Genomic DNA, 22,418 nt, shown 5'->3' on the forward strand with positions numbered 1-22,418 from the left:
TTGATAAATTTGGTCCCTTACGCTACTCCAAAATGCTTCTGTACTTACTGGATGTAGAGGCTTAGAAATAGGTCTCCTTTCCAGACAGGGTAAATGTCCTGGATGCAGAATGACTCAGAGGTGCTGCATTTTTGTTTCAGTATCCGGTAATTTTCTTCTGTGAGGTTCCAGAGAGCTTGAAATCGGTCATTCAGGAGCAGGAAGAGCTTAAAGTTCTCCTTTCCCTTCTGGTCACTAGGCTCTTTGAGGAAAAAATGGGGGAAAAAAGGCTATCAGAAAGCCTTGACTCCAAGAAATCTTGTGGAAAACATTGCCTATATTTAATACTCAGCCCAATTTTTCAGTGTAAAGCACATATATTCTTGTAGGAAAACAATGGCAGGGAGAAAGGAGATAGTGATTAATTAGGTCCCTGTGAATAATTGCATGGGCTTTCCATGCTAAGGCTTTGTCCTTCCCGTTCTTGTGGACATGTGGCCAGGGCAGCCCGCGAGGCTCAGCCCCGGCTGAGACGCGAGCACCGGCGGAAAATTTTCTGCCCCTGGCTCAAAGGGCTGTTCCCGATCTTCTTGGAGGCTAGACCAAAGAGGTGGTGACATGAGAGGGAATCACCTACGGATCTAATCCAGTCGCACCACTTTTGGCCAGACGGGCTTGTGAATATTTATATGGATTTGTTATTTCAGTGGAGCTGCTCTGATATACTGCCAGCTCAGAACCTGCACCCACAAGTTTTACCTTCAAAGACGGGCATGACCATGGACAGAGAGCAGAGAGGCAGAATGGGCACAGTTTAGGGGTCATGTATACGTGAGATGCATTTTGGATTTCCATGCACCATGCTGGAAACAAGCCTCGGAGCAGGTGTACTGGTTAGAATCTGGATTAACCTCTAAAAACAACAGGCACCACAGTCCTAGACTTGAATGAAAGGCCATAGGCATCTTTAAGAGCTTACTATCTTAAATGAAACAACTCTATATACCACTTACTCCACCAAACCAGCCCCCAGCAAAGTCCTCAGCCATGGATTTTCAATTATAATTCTCTTCATAGGTATGCCAGTGACTCAAGGCTAGAACTAGTGACAAAATAGTAGTCTGCTCTGACCTACCTGCCTGGAGCAGAGGCTTGAGGATGAGGACATCTATCCGTGCCAGGCATGATGAGAAGGTTTCTTCCACTTGGAGCAGAGATGCAGTTGCTTCAGCCGTGCACATGTCCTGAACACAACACAGAAGGCACACATAAACTTCCTTGCAAGAGTATCCATCTACCAAGGCTTCGGTGCTCATTGCAAACCATCAGCCTTTCCGGCTCCTGACAGCACACACAGGTGTAATTGCCGTCCCCAAAAAGCATTTGAAAATGTTAGAAGAGGAAATGGAAACCCAATAGCTCAACATAAGCTGCTGTCTCAGAAGACCACTGAGGCTACAGCCCATTTTCCTGATGCCTCAATAGAAGATCTTCTCAGGTGGGCCACAAAGCCTCTTCTACATGACTGGAAAAGCCCTAAACTTTTTGATATGTGTTAATCCTGCTTAGTGCCAAATTCGTTTTCCCAGAAGAAAATCTCTGAAGTACAAGGCAGCAAAGGATGAAGCAGAACATCTCTTCCCATATCTCTCACCAGTTTTCTGCCCGGGTGCCTCAGTCTGCACCTTTTGGCATTAAAAGCTATTGTACGGAGCTGCAGAGCTGCACCAGCCATGCCCAAACATCCAACCCTCCAGAGGAACAGAGGTCTGGTGTTACTCCTTTCTGAGCAGGACACTGCGCTGCTGGTTATATGTCACAACTGCTGCATCAACCAGGAAAGCTTGCCTAAAGTGGAAGTGGGCAGCAGTTAAAAAAAAAAGGCAGCAAACCCATTTGAGCAGGCTCCAGTAGCTTCCTCCTTCCCAGCCTTACCTCCCAAAAGAAATGTATCAGAGGAAGCGAACACAGCCAGCTGATAGCATGTCATAAGAGACCGCCCTGGAAAAAGGCCGGGTGGTGAAGATACTATGGGCAGAATCAGCTGATATTACTCATGGTGATAAAAATACAAAGCTCCGAGATTCTTTTAACTTTGTGTGAAGCAAACCAGCAAACTCACTCAAGGGACTGAATATGGTCTGTCCACATTTATCCTTAGCCGGGTTGTAGTGCACGCTCAAAGGCTACGTTCACAACGGTAAGCAAACGAGGATATGGCATTATGCTGCAAAGATTTACATTGCTAAATTGGTGGCAGAGGCTTTGGCAGTTTTGATGTGAGCCTCTCCCAGACAATTCTCAGGTATGGTCCAGGGACCCTTTGAAACGGGTTGCTTGCACATAGTCATGCTGGTTTGGGGGGTAAGGAGAAATTAGCTATGTATAGGTTATGCAATAACCACTTGGCTATGGGGCTAGACTAATTTATTTACTAATGCAGACGTGACTAGAGTCTTTGCACTGATTCCAGGAAGAGCTGAACGCAGGCTATCTGCTGGTGGCATACTCTAAGACATCCAGAACCTCTACCCTGATTGCTACAAACAATAGGTGAAATTCATTCTCCTTATGTTGAGATGTCGGGAAGTTAGACAAAGAAGCCTAACCCTCCTTTATACTTCATGGGAAGAAATACCTCGAGCATCTCAGCATGGACTATAAAAAGGTCACCCGGGTGGGGTGACTAAGTTAGGTGGGAACATCTCATTTTTAAGCTTCACACGTGGGTAGATTCCTTGCTAAATAAGAGTTTGAGCTCCCTAAAGTCACCAAACTCTGCTTAGGAACTCCCTTTCCAAGTCATCCTGGAGCTTGGGCTGAAATGGTGTCATAGAACAAGGGACGCTTTGCAGTTTGAATGGTTAGCTGGCCTGGTTTTAAGTGGTTGTTCAGATCCAGCCACAACTGACTGCACAGATGAATGACAATGTTTTCTCCCTAGTAACCACTTCCTCTTAAATTTCATTTGTCTGAGAAAATGGGAAGCATTAAAAAATTCCATAATCTCATTTGTTTGCAAGTTTTCATACATCAAGGTCTGCATGACCGTAAGGCTATTTTTTGCAGGAACACTGGCGATTCATCCCAGAGGAAAGCTCTAGGCATGCAAACAGATCAAAAAGCTGGAATCCAAACTCCTCCTGGCCCCTCCCAGGGAGGGCAACTGAGCCAGAAAAAAAGCAAAACAAAACAGCAGCCAGCCATCTCTCACCCCAGAGCACCAAGAGGACAGGACAGATCTAAATGTTTATTTTTTGCCACCACTTAATCCCCAGTCTTGTAGACACAAAGATAACGTTGTTTCTCACAGGTCCTAGAGAGCACTCAAACTTGTTGGAAATTTCTAAGCATAAGTAACTTGCTTAATCAGTGAGTAAAATCAGGGTGGATATGTGACAGCATTTCATTTTCAAATGCTTCAACAGAACAGCAGGTAGTCAGTGGGGTCGAATTAGGCTCGCTGAGTAACAGTCTGGTGGGGTTTATTTATATTTTTTAAGCGTGACTATTTTGTCTATTTTTGGAGAAGAAGGGAAGACAATTCCATCATTTCAGATTGCTGTGCTATGAGAGGGGCTTGTTCTCCACCTGGTCCTTATTTAATTCTGCAGGAAAATGTTTTATCTGTGCAAAACAAAAAGAATGGGTGCTAGATGCCAAACTTAGAAAGTATTCCCCAAACTCTCCTCCTATCAAAACAACCAGAGAAGCCACCCATTCATTACATACAGATGGCTTAATGTAAACTGAATGACTCAAACTAAGGGTGCAGATACCCACAGCTTTGCTCTACAGGACCATGATAGTCCACAAGCAGAGGCAGGAGGCTGAGGAGCCTCCTCAGGGCAGACGAACACACACGCAACACCACACGGACATCGCTGCCCCAGCCTAACTGTTATTTGGTTACTTCTGTGATGGTCACCTGGAAGAACAACTATGTATGTCCAAGGTGGACCTACTGATCTGGATGCAGCATTGCCCCTTCCAACCATCAGTTGGTCCCACACTCTGCCTCCTGCCCGTCTGCAATCCTGGTTCATTGAAGGTCTATTACCCATGAAGACCTGAGCTCAGACCTTATGGGGATGACCCCGAAACATTCCCATGGTGCAGTACGTGGTTGAGAAAACCCTGCAGTAGCAACACTGTACAGACACCCAAGCTAACTCTGCAAAACCCCGAAGCATTTGGATGCTCTTTTCCATTATAACCTGATACAGATTTAACACAGTGTTTTGTTTTGGGTTTGGTGTTGTTTTCTTCTTTTTAGCAATCATGTTCTCGCCCTGCCTGGGAAAATTTGCGGGCTACTTTCAGTCTGAACGTGACAGTCAGAGATCATTTGCTGAATGGGCAAACAGCACCAGTCAGCTTTCAAAACAGCTCTTCCGGCACCACAAAAAGACCTAAGTTGCCACATCACATCACATCACATCACATCACATCACATCACATCACCCAATAAGGTAAGCGTGAGTTTCAGCCACCATTTCCAGGCTTTCCCCATCAGTTCTGTGAGAACAGCATTTGCACGCTTATTCTAGCCCAGTCAGGCAAAGCAAATTTGAAGTTCGTCACCCAGTGAACAAAACCAACCTGGCTCAGCCATAGAGGGCAAAAGAAACAATCGGGACTGTCCAAGGGCACGCGGAGGTCACGTTGTGCATTCACACAAGTGAAAAACTGAATGCAAACTGCAGTGCCGCTGGGTGATGGGAACACCGAGCAGAAACCTGGGGCTGTCACATGCTGTCTTCCCCCAACTTGGACACAGCTTTCACGTGACTCAGTGGTTTTCTAATTCTGTGTTTGCTCCATGAAGGGCAAGGCAAGCTTGAGCAAAGCCACTCTGAAGCCTGTTCACAAGGTTTTAGTCTGCTCTTCGTGCATGGTTCTGCCGGTAGGGAGTCAAGACCTTTGAAGATGGTGCACTGCTGATGGCCAGAATTGAAGGAGGTGCACCTCCAAGGAAGGGTCCACTAGCTGCACGTAGCAGGACAGTGCCTGGTTTTATGTGCAAAATCAGAAAGTCTACGGCCTTTGAGGATGGAGGCTTCCACTGGCAAAACAAAACAGCCACCAGCCTGCTTCAGGCTCCCATGAGGAATGATGACATCTCCCTAGGAGAACGTTTTCCAAAGTATGAGACATAGCTGTTTATTCTCCTTAAATGAAGGTACAAGAAAGCCGTACAGGTCTGTAATTAGAGAAGGGTCACATAATAGTATTCATGTAGAAACAGGAAAAAGACCTTGAGAAACAACTTTTGTAGGAGTCACCGGATCTCTGTGGCTCATCATGTTCTTGGCCTGTCTACTGAGCATGACAATGACAGCAGAAAAAAGGGTGATGCAGCAACTAATACCAACCTAAGCGATTGCTGAGCATCCAACAGATGGGAGCAGCCTGCGTCATCTGGAGGAACATTCCTCCTCAGTCGGGTTTGTCCAAAACTGTTAAATGCACATTTCAGCAAGAAAATACATGTCTTGAGGAGCCATAACTTGTTCCAGTTTCAGGAAATTGCCAGAAGGGTGGGTGGAACAAATAGGAAACCAAGCAAAGAGACATTTTGGTGAAATGCTGAGCCTCATTGTCAGGTGAACCTGACTTAGAACCTCTTTCTACTTCGGAGTCTGTAGCTCTGAGGCAGCTGTTCCACCAGGAAAATGTCTGGAAAGCCCCATAGATTTCAGATGTGACACACAATTTCTCATGGAAACACACATCTAGTCAAACAGTCTTATCAGCTCCTGTACATTAAGGAACAAACTGGACATCCACAGAAGGACTATTCATTTTCCATCTTCCTCTTGTGAATCCCCCTCTGCGCTGAAGTTAAGATTATCGGTCAACAAAAGCACTTCTCAGATGGGAGAAACCAGCTGTGACCAATACCAGATTTAGGCAGTGCTCAGAGCATTTTAATACTAAACCATCTGGGATGTAAATGCCATAACCATGTTTGCTGTAGCAAATTCTTCTCTTTCCCTGCATCAGCCATTCTAAAGGGCTTTGTGCCTTTGCAGCCCTTCCAACCTCATCCATCCTTGCAGTTCATGATCTTTCTACTACCGACTGCCTCAGAAATGAGGCCAGTCCACTCTGTCCCAGACAGTCCTCAAACAGGCCAAGTTTTCCCTTCCCTGCCCTTTGAGAGGCAGTCAAGTTATTGCTGCCATGCAGCTGAAGAGGTACCTTCCTGCTACAGCCCATGTCAAGTGCCGTCTTTGCAGAGGCAGGGATAAAGCTGCTTTAATTCAAGCTCTAGTTCAGAAGTAAATAAAAGTGTTCCAAATTGAAGCCAAGAGGTACTAAAGATACTTCTCTGCCAGGGTAAACCTGACACTCTTCCTCAGATACTGCTTTTCACTCTCTAGGCCACTTTCTCTCATGCTGATAATGGTGTTGCTTCTAACTAAAGCAACTAAAACCATCTAAGAATGGAATATAGAGCTTGGACCAGTAAATGCCTCTCTACTGCAACAAGATGCAGTCTAAAACATTTGAAAGCTAAAACTCTCTTCTTGCCAGACTGTCTTCTAGATTCTCAGGAGGACACACAAGTCCTCCCCTGCTGTTAACCACTCAGTCACCCTTTGCATGAGCATTGTGTCTTTCCCCAAGCAGTGTATAGCTCTAAAGAATGCACATTACAGGGCAGAATAATATATAGTTCTGCATAAAACCCGCCATTAGGGAGTTTCTCCCTCAGAAATTAGCAGATAAACTTATTAAAAGTTTATTGTTAGACTGGGTCAATACAGATCAGCACTTTATGTCAGATCAGTGTCTGACATAAAAGATAAATCTTGGGACCTTAAACCAGAATGAACATAGACCTAACTGTTTCCTCCCCTTGGTCAGTTCAACATCTGTATAATCATGATTAATATGACCCAAAATAAGGTTTTTTTTGGGGAAAAAATGGATTAGCATTAAGGGTCGGTCTTAAGGGGTGGAGGGGAGAGAGGAAAGATGTGTTTGAACTTGGACCATGGACCCTAGCCTTCTTTGCCAGATTACTTTTTAACCTGGATCCGTTCCCCAGCATAATTTAATATACCGTCACATAAAGATGCCCACGAGCAGGGTGGGACCTCCTCATTCAATTAGTAGTGCCAGCTCAGAGTCCATAAACTCAGGAGCAACTTAGGCCATTGGGGCAAACTCTGGTGGCCAACGCCGAGACATTGCTCCTCTTTCTGTCCCAACCTTTGCTGCTTTTCTCTAGGGGCCAAGTATTCTCATGCATCCTAATTGTGTTTCCAAACGACATCCCACATCACGCTTCAGCTGAGTCTGCATTCAGGCTGGCACAAAGACCATTCTGTCATGTGGAAAAACAATTCCAGGCTTTGTTTAACCAACACCAACATGCTGGAGCAAATTCTCCCATTCAGATTCTGCTCTTGTCAAGCCTCAGATGGTCATGAGTCGGGATGAATTAGCGCTCAACTTACCGGAGCCACCTCATAAGCAGACAGAAACACACAATGTGCGAGTTAAGAGGTAATTGCAAAGAAACAGGACAGAAAGACAATAAACCCCTGAATCCCAAGACAGCCCTTAGCGGCATAAAAAGGAGGAAGAGAACAACAGAGGTAGCAGTTACTTGAATTAGGCTTTAGCGTGGGATACAGGGAGTGTGCTGATGCCAGCCATGTGAAGGAACTAGGCAAGATCTGGTTCAACATTTTCTTTACCAGGGGAAATTGCTGAGCAGGACAGCAATGAACGTAGGTAGGACAATGCACCACATAGTTTAAAAACATGAGAAAATGAACAAACCCATCAAAACTCTCACCCTGAACACAAGACCCTCAGGCTTTCGGTCGGTTCAGGTTCATATGCAGACGAGGCCACACAGCAAACATTTGGGGCAGAGCACAACCACCTCTACCCTCAAGCAATGGGGCCAACTCACAAGGAACAGCAGGACATTTGACCTCACCACGTCTAATTAAACCATGGAACTCACTGCCACAAGAGTCTGTCGTTGCTATGAGAATACTATACTATAGTATATAGCATATATATATATGCATATAGTATAATATATATACTATATGCATTCAAAAGCAGCTGGACGAGTCCATGGAGGAAAAATCAATTAAAAGCTAATAAAAACAAAGGCATCAACTCCAGCTCAGGAAGTCCCTGAGGAGGCAAGAAGCACATATGGAGGAAGTATTACTACAACCCTTCCCAGTTTTTGTGGTGTTCTTCTCCAGGCATGTTCTTCTGCATTATGAGAGGTGAGATGGCCTGGCTTGATATTGCTGATTTTATGCATCGGTCATAAAACTGTTTGTTGGTCACTTGCATGGTAGGACCTCAAGCACTGAAAGAAGAGACAATGCAAGGTTGTCAAAATATCGACCACGTTAAAATCTCAGCAAATTTAGGATAGCAGTGTGTGGCCAGGAGCTTACGAAGGGTCAAACAAGCATTCAGTACTCTCTTCAGAAAGCGCTGAGGCTGTATAATTAATTTTTCAGCCCAAGGAGAACCTCTTTCTTTTTTTTTTTTTTTTTTCAGATTTTTTCTTCTTCCTTCTTCAACACAGAAAAACAGGAAAAACAGGAAGTTATGTGGGGGGGAGGGGAGTGTGTTTTTCTCTTTTTTTTTTTGCAAAAAACAGGGAATGCAAAAGCTTTACACAAACCTTATCTGACCCAGCTTTTTTTTCCTTCCCCAAATCCAAATTGGAAGGTCATGTCCCTTCCTTAGGAAGTTCACTCCTGAGCCCAACAAAAACAACCATAAACCTCTAGGTGACTTCAAAAGGACAAAACCCATCTGCCCTTTCTGGGTGTCTGAAGGCTGAACTACCCACCCCAGACTCCCTTTGTAACCAACAAAGGGGCACATGAGAAGTTCAATTTAATCCAGCGTAAGTGAGATGAGCCTTTGGGCATACGTGGTCTCTCTCCACTAGCTACAGAATTAAACAGCTCAAATAAGACCCTTTACTTGTTGACAACTAAGGCTAGAGAAGATCACTCTCACCGCAATTAAGGATATCACTCAGCCTTTGCAAATAACAAGGCAAGTACGATAAGGCCCACAGGTGAGATGATGTTTACTTAGTGTTTTAATCCCTCATGGCCTTGTAGCTCCCACTATCATTATCGTTATCACTTGTAAGCAGCTTATGCATGTAGAAGCATAACTATTTTGACCTAGCAACTCATACGCAACACAAAATGACTTGGGATTACTGGATGAAACTCCAAACCAAACCTGAAAAAAACTACAGGTTGTCCGGAGGCAGCAAAGGAAAGGAGATTGTGAGAAGAGGGGACTCAACAATTCTCCATTGAAGTAGAAATACAGAAAAGCCAGAAGACCTCAGCTAGGGACAATTTTTGTATCACAGCTCTGGTGGAGCTTTGGGAGCAGGAGCTCCTCCCCCTCTCCTCTCCCTCATACTCCCAGTATGCCTACTCTGCTTTTCCAAAGCAAATGGGATTTCAGCATGGCCTCAAAAAGCAAGAAAAATGACAGAGCGCTACACATCTGGGGTTTAGAATATGTGTTACCACCTACATTGAAGCAGTTTTGAGTCTGAGTATCAGTCTGAATTACAGCCTAGAAACCAACTCAGAGGCACAAAAAATATCAGAGGAGTGTCCCTTGGGACAATGGGAGAGCTGGTAGCAGAACTTCACAGATGAGATGGAGTTCAATGTACAGTAAAGTCATCCCCCTGAACTATCCTCTCCACTCAGGACCTCCAGAACTTGAGTAGGACCAGAGGGGATTTCACTTCCTTTGTGAAAATCGTCATAAAACTGTGACAATAGCCAATTTTGGGATGGCTGGCTCCACCAAGTATTCACAAGTGAGGCTCTGGGTCCATCCTCTAGCTTCTCTGCCTTTTTATACCACTATTCGCCTCTCCTCCCATCTCACAGATGTTTACTTATGCTAGCGGTAATGTCCAAAATCTAATGTAGTGTCACTATGAAATGCCACTTACAAAACCACCCAGATCTGCTCTGCCAAGCAGAGCCTAAGCAAAGCTTAAGCACTTCACAGCCTTTAGCATGGCATCCCCAATACCTGCCAGAAATAGGGCAGGGCTGAAGTCCTGACAACGGAACAGGAATGGAGAAAAAAAAAAAAAAAAAAAAGACTTGCCTGGATCAGTTCAATCCCTACACCCAGCCTTCCTCTGCTTTCTGTTTCGGTCCCTTAAACTCAGTCATGGCCAGGAACATTAACAACAATCCCGACTGAAGAACTGCCAAATTTTTCCTTCTCTCTCCTCTGGTGCCCAAGGCTTTTACCAAAGACTGAGTGTAGTAGGAAGCTTCTAGTGTTTCATCAAACCCTTGAGGTGCTCTTGGAGGATAAATTACAAGCCACTGAAGGCAGGACAGACCTGCAAAGAGTCGCCAGTGCTTCCTAACCTCTGATCATCATTCCAAGACGCCACAGTTCACTGAGGTGCTTTCAGTGCCAAAACCCAGGTCTTTTGATGACCTGAAGAGCTGGTCAAAGCTCTGACAAAACTGTTTCATAAGAAAATTCCTCTTTGTTGAGCCCAGAGTACTTTGCATGAGCCCTTTCCAATTCAACAGGAATGTAAACAATATCTAACCAGGTCAGGCCAGTGGTCTAGCTAGTCTGGAATAAGAATAAGAGCTGTTATTTAGCGAACAAACGTAAGCTTGGCCACTTTCTGAGGTCCATTCCTCTTGTATTCCTCCAACAACCAACTGTTGCATTAGAGATCTCAAAGGATGCAACCCTATTCCTAGTATCTGCCTATAGACCAGTTTTCCCTGAATTTATCTTGTCCCTCTTGAACTTGCTGATATTGTTTGCTTCCAAAATGCATTACTAAATTGGAGGCAGGGTCTTGACAGACAATTCTGCCTGGTTTCCTTGAAGATCCTCAAAAATCTTGTCTTGCAGCTCATTGGGAATTGAAGTCATTGCAGTGGCAGTAATGAAACTACCAAGTTCAGGGAGCAGCTGCAAGGTCTAGGAAGCTTCCAGGCCGTAGGAAATTTCCACAGACAAAGAGACACAGCTTTGGTTCAGGTCCAAATTAAACTAAGCTAAAGTTTAAAAACAGTCCCTCCTGTGAACTGCAGCTCCACCTCTTCTGGCTCTAAACACGTAGTTGTTTGTTAGTTTTTAAAAGTCTTAAGTGTTACTGTTCCCCTATAATTGGGCCTTCGACCCAGACTTTTCACTTAACACCTAAGACACCTGCAAGCTTTTGACCGCTTCCCTCTCTTGCAGAAACCCAGGCGAGCTTATCAGCCTCTCTCGCCCTGACTAATTAGTTGGGTATTGGTTTCTTTACTCCGCCAGGCAAGCTGTGCAACCCCAGCGTGAGTGCACGGTTTCCAGCCTTCCTTCACCAGGCTCGTATTGCCAGGGGAGGCTCCCTGCTTGCCTGGCACGGGTGGAAAATCCCTCCCTCAAAACAGGAGCAAGCCCCAACACACACAGGATCAGGCAGCTGCCTGCAGGAGAGGGACCGCGCGTGCACATGCTTCTGCAGCATCCCTTTCTGGAAAACACAAGGTGAGAGCGAGCAGAGGATTTAATGCCACAAGTTTGTACCATACTGGGAATTAAATACCTTAAAGACAACGTACCTCCTTTATGCAAGGCCAATGCGTTGTCTAGATGAAGCACAGGGGTGCGTGAAAGTACATTTTACACTCCAGGAAAATGCACTCCACGCCTTTGGTCACTTCCACAGGTAAAATTTCTACCTGTAGAAAACACTCCCAAACTTTACTCTGCCTCCGGACTTTTACTCATAGCACATTACCTTCAACAGTCCCTTCAGCCTGCTAAGGCTGATCTTACACCCCTCCTACGGTACATGTCTAAACAGAAAACTGAGCCTCAGGATCAATGGGAAAACAACCAACCAACGAACACTGGTCATGAAACCCAAAAATAACCAGCGCGTAGAGCAACGTACCTTGCATAAGGCGGCCAATTAAAATTCCCCTGTGGTAAATGCTACGGCAGCAGCTCCTCCGAGCTTCCGAGTCCTGAAATACTCGGTGCTCCCAGAGCTGTCGCTCTCCCCTCCCACCTCTCCCTCCCACGTCCAGCCGCCTCGTTTGCTGAAACACAGATCTGGGCCTGTTCATTAGATGAGACACCCACAGAGCCCAGAGAGACAGTTACGAAACCCGTGCAAATAGGGTTTCTAAAGCAATTGCTTGTTATTTGCCTTTTTAAAAGGACAAGAAATTTTGTTATCTCTACTCTTGCAGCTCATGTGTTGGGGAAACTTAAAATATAGGAAACCAAAAGGGAACAGGACAGGGTGTGTTTTTCTTTGTGCAGTGGCGTTTCTCAGCTCTAATCCCTTTTAACCTACAGTGCATTCCCGTAGCAGTTTGCCCAATGAAGCTCCTGGGCTTTTTCTCCTTGTTCTGCCAGTCTCTCCCCTTCGTCCGACTTCTGCGCTTGCTGTAGGTCACAGACGGAAACCCTGGGAAATGGGACGTTTCCTGCTATTCAGAGCCTGCTGCCGAGAGCGTGTGACAGCCTGCACGTGATGCATGCAAAGTCTGTCCTCTGCTACACCTCAGCCAGCAGTAACTATTTCCCCTCCTTCTAAAAAAACGTAAAAACAAACCCAAAACCCTCAAGTCCATCTATCAAGAGGACCCAACGTCCTCCCCAGCCCATCTACTGGAGCTCAGCCACCACCCCACCTCCGAAAGCACGAAAGCATTTTTCCAGTTGATCCCCAATTACAGCAAATCCCCATAAGCGTTTTATCAAAGCACCAGCCGCCACCACGCACTCGCTTTCCACATCGGAAAAAGTCGATACGCTGCCTGACAAAAGCCCCATGCCCTCCCCTTCTGCTTCAGAGCGTGCTGAAGAGCACTAACAAAGCCCCATTCTTTCCCAGGCGCTCCGACATGTTACGACTCAGCGGCTTGCCTCCTCCCCGGCTATATGATTTCAAGGACTTTTACAAACTATTGGAACTTACTGCGGGCTGAGGGATCAGGACAAGTCGGTTTCTATAGCGAGGATGCTCAGGGTGTAACAGGAGACAAGAGATGCCTCAATCACCTTTTGTTCGGAGAGGTTCTTCTACTGTGTTGACTTCCTTCCCACTTTCCCGGACTCCTGGGGTCTTTTCAGAGAGGGATGTGCCCATAACTCACTGTCTGCCTCAACACAATGGTTTACACCACGCGGGCAGGCAGAGCAGCAATCCTCGTACACAGCGGGGAACAATACCAAGGAAGGATGCAGCCGGGGAATGGAAATGATGAGTGAGCAATGAGCTCACTGCCGGGCTCCTACCTGTTCTGCAAGCTGCGAAGTCAAAGAGCTGGTGATCAGGACTTCGGCACAATTATAGATCTTTTTCTTCCAGTCCAAAATTTGGAATGAAATCAGATTTTCCACATCCTGAGGAAGTGCTCACCCACAAGGGACTAGATGGCAGACAGGTGCCTCAAGTCCTTTCAAAGTCTTTGCATAGGTGCTTGAGCCCAGGAGGACTTTCCAGCCTCCAGACCCTATACAGATGGAGATTGTTCCCTGGCAGAGCTTATGATAGTGCCTACCCTCCAGAAAGGGGGGAGGGTTTCAGAGATCCCAGTGCTGAGCATTTCCCTATTGAGCACGAAGGTTTGGGGATCTCCAGCTCCCCTGTGGCATTGCGTGAAAGGCCTAGGAGCTCTGCTCCACGCTGGGGGAGATGGACACTGGAAAGCCCACCTTACATCTAAGGTCTTCCGCTTCAACCCACTGAGTGCATTTGGGTCTGGGCCTCAAGCTCAGCTTTGTGGCTTGTTTCTGTACAGTTTTGGTCAAGTGGCTTGTTGTGCATGCTTCGGATTCATGTTTTTCCTCCGTTACTCTTTTTAACTCCAGTCTGGTAAAGCTGGGTTGAAACTGTGCTGACACAGAGGGGTGTAACAGTTTGGTTTGGGTTTTGCTTGTGTTTCCTCAGCAGAATTCTGTTTCCAGTCATTCAGCTAGTTTTCCCGAAATGCTCAGAATTGCACAAATGTCGTGTTCGGTCTGAGACCTCCAGGCTGCTTCTCAGCCTTAACCCCAATGAGCAGCAGCAGAAGCCCCAAGTCCTGACATTTGCACCTCTGCATTTCAGCTCTGAGACATCCCTCCTGGATGTGGACAAGGCAAGTCATGATCTGTGCAACCCAGTTCTCGGTATGCTCCTACTCATTTGCTGCTTTTCCTTCTCTTCCACTTCTCCCCAGCCCTAATCACCCTTGCTCCTTTGGATGCCTCCAACAGCAAATCAGCCAGCCAGGATTTTTCTTTATCTTCCTCTGAACAGGAAGATAAAGACATCTGTCCCCTAGATGCTGTCCTCAACAGAGATAAGACCTCCAGCTTCCAGACCAGGATATTTCCCACCCTCAGCTAACCTGTCCCCATTGCATGGACAACTCAGCTGATTGTGCAGCGGCTACCAGATTGCCACAAGTTACAGCATGAATTCTCGTTGCTTTGCCTTAAAACACTGGGTGAAAAATGACTGCTTCTTGAGCAACCACTGAGCCATCCTAGAGCTAGGACCACTCTGACTCCTCTGCATCCACAATGGGAACCTTCAACACACTGTGGACACCTTTACCTCCAGCCTTTAAGACCAGTTTAGGTCTGGGTTGGATATGGAGGGTGAGACACAACATTATTTCTTAAGATAAAGACCAATAAAGGGTAAGTGTCAATAATGCTCTGCTGTCCAAAACATTTCTGCAGTAGACAGGACAGTGATGAGGACACAGATGTTTCAAGAGCATCTAAGGCTGTGTATAAGACATGCTTCTCATCTTGTAAATGTAATACAGCAATTGCTTCCCTGTCCTGCTTTGATTCAGGGGAAAAAGGGGGAAAAAAACCCCATACCCAAAAACTTATTTTGCAAATAGCTAAGCTTCAGTCCTGATCAACCTGAAGACAAAAAGCCCTGTTTTGATCTTGGGAACTTGTTGGTTTCGAAACTTGAAGGGAAAAAAAAAAGTAGACCTGAGAGGCTTTCAATTGTAAAAAAGAAACAACAAAAATAATCAGGGACACATTGACAGATGCAGCTTTTGTTTTTGAAAAAAGGAGTCTACACCTGGAGTTTTGTCAGAACTAAGCTGCTTCTACTAACAGTTTTTATTAAATAAACACAGTGGTTTTCTACAGAAGTCTTTAGAAATCTTCCCTATCAGCTCTAGGTCTCTCTCCCATTATCTGACCAGATCATTATTAATGAAATTGTCACTGGCTATCTGCAGCCACAGATCTTAAACGCACGATAGAGCATGATATCACTTGTAGCCAGGAGCTTAGGGGATGCTACTAGCATTCATTTGTCTACAGACAGCAATAGCAGGTGGTTCAGGCTTTGTATTTCACTCCTCTGCTTGACCTCAGTTTTAAATCTTTGTTTCCTATGCTTGCCTATGTCACTCTGAGAAACATGGTTTAAAGCTAGGCTTAAGCCCATCACTAGAGACATCTACTCGAGGGATCAGAGAGAGGCAGTTGCAATGGCACCAGCAGACGTTCTGTCTCCAAGAGTTCTGCCCTTAAATAGATGGCACAGCAAATTGGCGTTCAACCACCTATGGCAATTAAAAGCATTTACCCCTCTAGAAATACCAAACTAGGTCTGATCAAGAAAACTCTAAGAGAAGTTCACCTTGCTCCTCCTGCTTAGGGTTTTTAGCCATGAGAACAGAAACCTCCACCAAGTCTCATCCCAGTTTCTACCTCATGAGGAAATGTCTCCTTTCATAGAATCATAGAAAGGTTTGGGTTGGAAGGAATCTTTAAAGATCATCTAATCCAACCCCCTTGCCATGGGCAGGGACATCTTTTGCTAGGTCAGGTTGCTCAAAGCCCCGACCAACCTGACTTTGAACATTTCCAGTGATGAGGCATCTACAACTTCTCTGGGCAACCTGTTCGAGTGTCTCACCACCCTCATAATTTCCTCCAAATACAGCTTCCCTGAAACAAGTTGCCTTTTCCATCAAGGAGTTTTTGTTTTGGTTTGTTTTTTTTTTTTAACCAAAGCCTATTTATAGTCCAGGTTCCTCTGCTGAAACTAGGTCCCAGGCAAATTCCTGAGTTCTGGGGCCAGTGATGCTGAGTCAGCTCTGTTGGCCAGCACATCTTTCTATCACCAGGGCAATACCACCCCATGTTACAAGAACCAACAATTCTGGAAATAACTGCTTTATGACTCACTCAGTTACAAGAATATCCTTGACTATACCAGCTCCGATACAGGGTTACTGAAGCATGCCCCAGAGCAGCAGCAAACAGCCTGCAGCTTCCCATTCCCACAGCAGCATTCAATGAAACCTCAGCTCCTGCTTACCCCTGGGTAGAGGCTGTTTGAAGATGTGAGAAAAATAAACTTTTTTTTTCCCTCCAACAAAAGACAGTTCCTCCTGGCACAAATCCCAGTATGATAGAGCTTTCTTTTCCTTCCAAAAACCTATTTTAAAAAATCAGCAGCTTCATTTACCCTTCAAGACATCCCAAGAGTTTCAGAAGCACATCGGCGTCAAGTAAAAGAGGACTGAGCTGGGAGATGGAGGAGGCAATGCAAATCTAAGATGGCACCAGGCCCATAATCCCAGCTAGCACCAAGTTGATATTTCTGCTGCCTTGCTACGGGCATGCCGCAGGACCATCTGAGGCTTTGGCAAGGAATAGGGCAACTGGGACCTCATTGGATTTGTTTTGCTTTAGCCAGCTAAGGATCTGACACAGCACCCACCCCAGAGAGGAGCAACGAGCTGAAGTACTCAGATTCACTCACCCAGGGGAGTCTAACACCGCGGTGGATGTCTGATCCAAGCACGTACTCTTTAACTCATGTGCCTTGCAAGCCCAGAAGCACGGTATTTGTGCATGCCGTTGGGAAACTATGCATGGAAGCAGGAGCTAAGCGTGCAATTATTCATATCTCATGCAAAAGAAGTTTCACAATCTCTTGATAATCAAACTTGTCCAGGTTCTTTTCACTGAGGCAACGCAAGCCTTTTCCCTAAAGGGTAAGAGAGGCATGCAAGGCAGGAGTGATTAGAAAACAAGGAACAAGAAACTGGGATCGACAATGGGTACAGACATGTTTTCTACGTCTGAGCTACCATTCAGCAGTAAACCAGTATAGAAATCAAACACTTCCAGAAATTCTCCGGACTCGTGTCAGGATGCACAGAAGAATTAGGTAACAGGCACTGCAGTCGTGTGTCTGCATCTGTATTCCTGTTCATCAGAGAGGGAGATGACAATCAGACAAGATCAGGGACAGATTGCAGCAAAAGGTACTGATATGTACTCGACATCTTTCCTTACCACACTCATTTCCTTATGTAGGAAAGCCCCATACCAAGTTAAGAGACTGACTCCTCCTACAACCTCCAGTCTCAGTGTCTGCTAGACAGAGAGCTCAGATGCAAACTGCATGTCATGGTATTGATCCCACACAGGCTCTTGAAGAGTCAAGAGTTAATCCCTGGAAGTGTGCGCAGTCTAGACATTTCAGCCTTAGTTGAGCAGCCAGATGACCTAAATACCATTTCCCCAGCTGTTTACATGACCTTTGGCAAGTCCATTCCACCTGTGCTCTCTCTGTTAGACAGCAGTTGGTCCTGGTACTGTCTCTGATGACACATCCATGCAGTGCCTGGTCTATGGCAGACCCAGTTCTTAGCACCAGCATTGCCAAAGGTCCATCACCGACAGGGACTCGCTACAACTTTAAGTTGTAGAAGTGCAAGGTCATCCAAGACGTTGACAAGACCCTGGACAGACAGTAGCTGTTGGCTGATGGCCTTCACCAGGTAGGATATGGTTCTCTTTAGAGTAAGGAAGAGCTGGAAGGGGGCAAAACCAAACAGGAGCATAGTGGCCACCAGCATAAGGGACAAAACATTGGTCCTGATCCAAAGACCAAAAAGTACCCAAGAGTAACATGTCTCCTTGTGCCTGTTAATCAAGCTGTACCAGTTCCTTAGCCTGTTGGATAAACTCCAGCTGCAACGAGGTGGTGCTGAAACTGTGCATCATGAGCTGCACCAACTGGTCCCATCCTCCCCCTGTCCTATACAGCACAGAAGGTTAGGCTGCCAAGGCGGGAGAACTAGGTGGTCATGGTGGGGATGGTCACCATTTCAAGGTGTGTCCCCCTCCGTGTGACCTGTGGTACTTGCTTCTACCCTGAGGTCAGAGGGGCAAGTCAGGATGCCCATCCATCTGGCCATAGCTGCCATCCAAAGGGCAGGGTGAACTTTGGAAAGCCCAGATGGTTTACAGACACTTTGGGAAGGTACCAAGCACCTCTGCAATCGCACCAAGCCCCACATCATATCCAAAGACACAAGCTCCCTTGGGACACCATACCACATGGCGTTGCACAACTAATGTGCTTACTGCTCAGTAAAGCAATTCTAATTCTTACTCCACAGAACAAAACAGGTAGAAATACCAGTTCTTAGCGCAGTTACGTTCAACAGTGATAGTCCAAGAGAGGCATAGGGACTATATTTGAGGATTACTTTTCTGTAACAACAAACACAGAAACAAAGAAGCCTTTTTTAAATAAACCCATGATGCCCACTTAGTCGCAAGAATGAATCATGACTCATGATTCCAAACTATTTATTGCTCTGTGGTAGCATGTCTAACTAAAGAGGAAAACAAACGCTAGCCTCTGGCAGTCAGTCCTAATTCCATAGGAGCTGCTATATATGCAGATAACCAGAAAACAGGAAAACAGACCAAAAAAACCCACTTTCCTATGTCAGCACCAAGCTGTCATCTTTCAGCTCAGAACAGCTTCTTCCTCTCTGCAAAGTTATCTGATGCCATGAGCCTTTCCGTAGTTAGTTGGATGGATAAGTTTCCAGAAAACTATGTAATAATAAAAAAGTATTATATTGCTCTTTCATTGTAGCAGAATGATTACAACCCTTCTGGCTCCAAAAAAAGACATGAAAATTTGTCTAAGTTGGAGCAGAGAGGTGGTACCAGTGAGATAAGCAAGTACTTAATTGCATGAGTCTTTTGGGCTGCAGAACAGCCCAGCTGGGGAACTGCACAGACGTCCATAGTGCTTGACTGCAGGAGGACAGTGACTTTTACCAGGGCTCTTCCAAACGCTCCGAGCAGGGTGGCACAACCCCAGCTGCAATGCCGGGGCCTTCTTCCCACTCCTTGACAAGCTATGTCACATGCATCCAGTCGGTGGATCAGAGGAATCCGATAGCCAGAGGCATCTGGCACATGGAGGCATGAAAGATGAGCAAGGATGCAGAGCTACAGATAGGTGAGAGACTCACTGGAGGAGGATGGAGAGCAGAAGTCAACTACATTTTCTTTCTTAATGCATGAGCCATTTTTGTGGCCGAGACCAGTCCCCCCCCATCACCCAGATGGGTTTTATGGTCATCTCCTGAGAAAGTCACCATTTGATTTGAGAGAGCTGGGAAAGGCTCTCCTCAAACACAGGCAGCATGGGAGAAGATGACGAGGGCCAGTCAGCACAGGAGCAACTCTGAAGAGCAGAGCAAGTCTTGGCCCAGTCTTCCCCCCATTCCTATCCCTCCCAGTTCCCAAATTCCCCATTGAGTTAGCAGCATCAACCAGACCACTCATCAGCAAACCACCTTTGCTGTAAGAGCAATGACGAGTGACTGCAACACTGACCCTGGAGACAGAGCAAACCAGGAGGAGGTGACCTTCCTTCTGCGGCCACATGAGATCAGTGGCGCTCTCCTTGCCTTTGATCGACCTTCCCACAGCACCACATTGCCCGTATCCAACTTTTCCCTTTATCGGCTGAATGGGGACAGCCCTGTCCCACTGGGCTGGAAGCCACCTGCAACCGCAAGGCACATCGGCTACATAACAATTCCAACTGCCTGGAGACATGGTGCTGGAGAAACAAAGGCACCTTGTCCCACAGCATTGCGGTGAATTCCACCATTATATCCCGCTCCTGCAGCACACACCCTATCAGCACTGGGAGGGATTTTGTGAATATTTGCCTCAATGCAACGAGGAAATGAGCAGCATTCCTGTTTTACGGAGGCAAAGATAGTAGGATTTTGCTGAATTCACAACCTCCCCAAACTGTCTTGCATCTTAAACATGGATGCATCCTTTCCTAACTCTACAAAATACCCAAGCCATCAACTTTGGAGAGAGACACTGTCATGTACTGAACATCACCCCATTTCCAAAGCTGTAACCCCCTGGTCTTCATCATGGTACAGAGACAAATCTTTTGCAATAGGACCACAATCTCCCACGAGACCACTTCAGCAGCAGTTTAGTAGCATCTCCCTGCAGCCGAACACCACCTGAGCAAAAAGTCCGTCTTACCATGAGTTGAGCTGTCAGCCAGGATATGTAGCCATGTGAATGGAAAGAGCTGGTGATGAAAGCTGCCTGCTCTAACTTTTCAGCTACTTTATTTACTCACTTTAAGGGGAGGGGAAAAAAAAAAAGAAAAAAAAAAAATTCAAGGAAGTAATGTTCCTCTCCCAAGGTGCACTGCAAAACATTCTTGGTAGACATGGAAACCCCTGGCAGGCTGCCATCACTTGGCCAGTCTCCACATTAACGTTTCAGCAAGCAACTCAATACTTGAATGGCTTTTAGAGAATTTAAAGGGAAACGACAGCTGCGGATGGGCGACGCGGCTGCCGCTCCCCGTAGGCAAGCGTTAGGGTTGTTCCTGAGTTTGCCTTCAGCTCGTGGGGAAACTTGTCATGCTTCTGCAGTGCACAGGGCAGGCAAGTTATGACGGAGCCATCTGAAAACAAATGCAGCCTCCGCACTTCTCCTACAAAGGAGGTTTCCTAGCCACAGTCTTCAGGGACTGACGGCAACCTTCAAATACCTAAAGGGGAGCTGCAAAGATGAAGGGAAAAACATTTAATGATGCTCTGGGGATTAAACTGCAGCTAAAGGTATTTAAGAGGATCCATTCCGCCCTTCTCCTGGCTTCTCCCTTCTCCTGGCTCCCAGCTCTCCTCCCCTGCCATGGGGCTGCCTCCTCTTTGCTCATGGTAGGGCTGAAGAGTGATGGGGAACTGGGAGCCTGGTTTCCCTGGATATCTCCAAACACCCAGGAGACCAGGCAGGCACATGGGCATGGGACCTCGCTGCTCTAGGGGAAAAGTGAGGAAAGCAGAGAAAGCCTGGAAGTGATTGCTGGAGGGTATGGGGTCTCTGGGGGTTGTTGGACATATATGATGCCACACTTGGGCAGGAAAGGAGACCCTCCATCTTCCCCCAAATCCCTTATTCCCACTCATTCAGGAATGTGTATTCTGCATGGCAAAGGGTTATTTCTCTCCAAACGCTGTAACCCTGCACAGTGCCCATCACCACAGTTACATGGTGCTTCGAAGCACATGGAGGAAAGGAATCAATGTGCACCCAGCAGAACAAACAGTGTAACAGAGCTGTGACATGCACTGGGTCAGTCTTGGATGTCCATCAACAGCGTCTGCAAACAGTTCTACGACGTGTAAGCAAGCACGAGCACACGCAGGACACACAACTTCTGTCTTCAGGAGCCTTCTCACAAAAGACATTTGCATTAGAAATCTCTGTTAAGAAATCCCAGCTACTTGGCAAATATCAATATCAATAAAGCCAGAATAAAGCAAGGAGACTCACTTCCCTGCTCTCTTCTTACATGCTCGGTGCATTTCCAAGGGAGACCAGACCTCGAGTCCCCCACGGCTCTTCATCCCATTTGCCCATCAGCCCAAATGTGGGCAGACAGCAAAGGGTGGGGGAGAAGATGAGGCAAGCAAGAACCACATCCCCTTTCAGTGGTTTGACCCTTGGGGCTCTTGCTGCCATGCTGAGCAAACTCACGAGGTTCAGGACCGCGGCGTTCTCCCAAACGGCATTGTCGTGCTTTTGCGTAGCAACAACGCCAGCGCCGCAGCAATTGGCGAGGTGACATGTTTAGCAAGAGCCACATTTCATTTATTTCCCAAGAGGATGCAAAAGGCACAAGCTATAAATGGGAAGCTGACAAGTTTAACAGCGCCTGTGGTTTCGCTAGAAGCTTGGTGGTCATCCACTAATCGGTGAGTACATAACAGCATGTGCAATGTGGGCTATGAGTAACCTTATCCGGTGAGGGGTCATTGCTGGTAGGGCTGTACATGGGAGAAGACAAGTATTTCCCCTCTCTCTGCAAAGCCCACTTCCTCACTGTTGCTAAATTCAGAATTTTTGCAACACTTTTTTTTTTTTTTTCTCTCTACAAAATATCCAGCTCGAGGGGTCAGGTCATCAAATTAGAAGTAGATGCTTGCATATAATGAGTTTGTTTGTCCTCCTTGTCATGAAAGAAAATAAAAAAAAAAAAAAAAAAAGAACTCTGAAAGCTCAAAGGAATAGAAGGCCAACATGAA

General features: G+C 46.2%; 1 protein-coding gene across 4 annotated transcripts in view; it reads right to left on the reverse strand.

Moving 5' to 3' along the window:
* The window catches only part of ALS2CL (ALS2 C-terminal like), a 51,801-nt gene extending 30,053 nt beyond the window's left edge, over positions 1–21,748 (reverse strand). The window contains exons 1-3 of one of the 4 annotated variants that reach the window (XM_075144373.1): positions 21,667–21,748; positions 1,115–1,223; positions 49–241 (exon numbers count right to left, since the gene is read on the reverse strand). In XM_075144373.1, coding sequence (XP_075000474.1) covers positions 49–241; positions 1,115–1,220 — 299 coding nt within the window. In that variant the 5' untranslated portion in view covers positions 1,221–1,223; positions 21,667–21,748. Of the gene's footprint in view, positions 1–48; positions 242–1,114; positions 1,224–1,633; positions 1,784–11,941; positions 12,030–20,361; positions 20,661–21,666 lie in introns of those variants that run through there. The other 3 variants (XM_075144371.1, XM_075144372.1, XM_075144370.1) reach the window with 3 other exon arrangements.
* Between the last annotated feature and the right edge of the window lie 670 nt (positions 21,749–22,418).

This window comes from Calonectris borealis, chromosome 2, assembly GCF_964195595.1.
Source record: "Calonectris borealis chromosome 2, bCalBor7.hap1.2, whole genome shotgun sequence".
Lineage (NCBI taxonomy): Eukaryota > Metazoa > Chordata > Aves > Procellariiformes > Procellariidae > Calonectris > Calonectris borealis.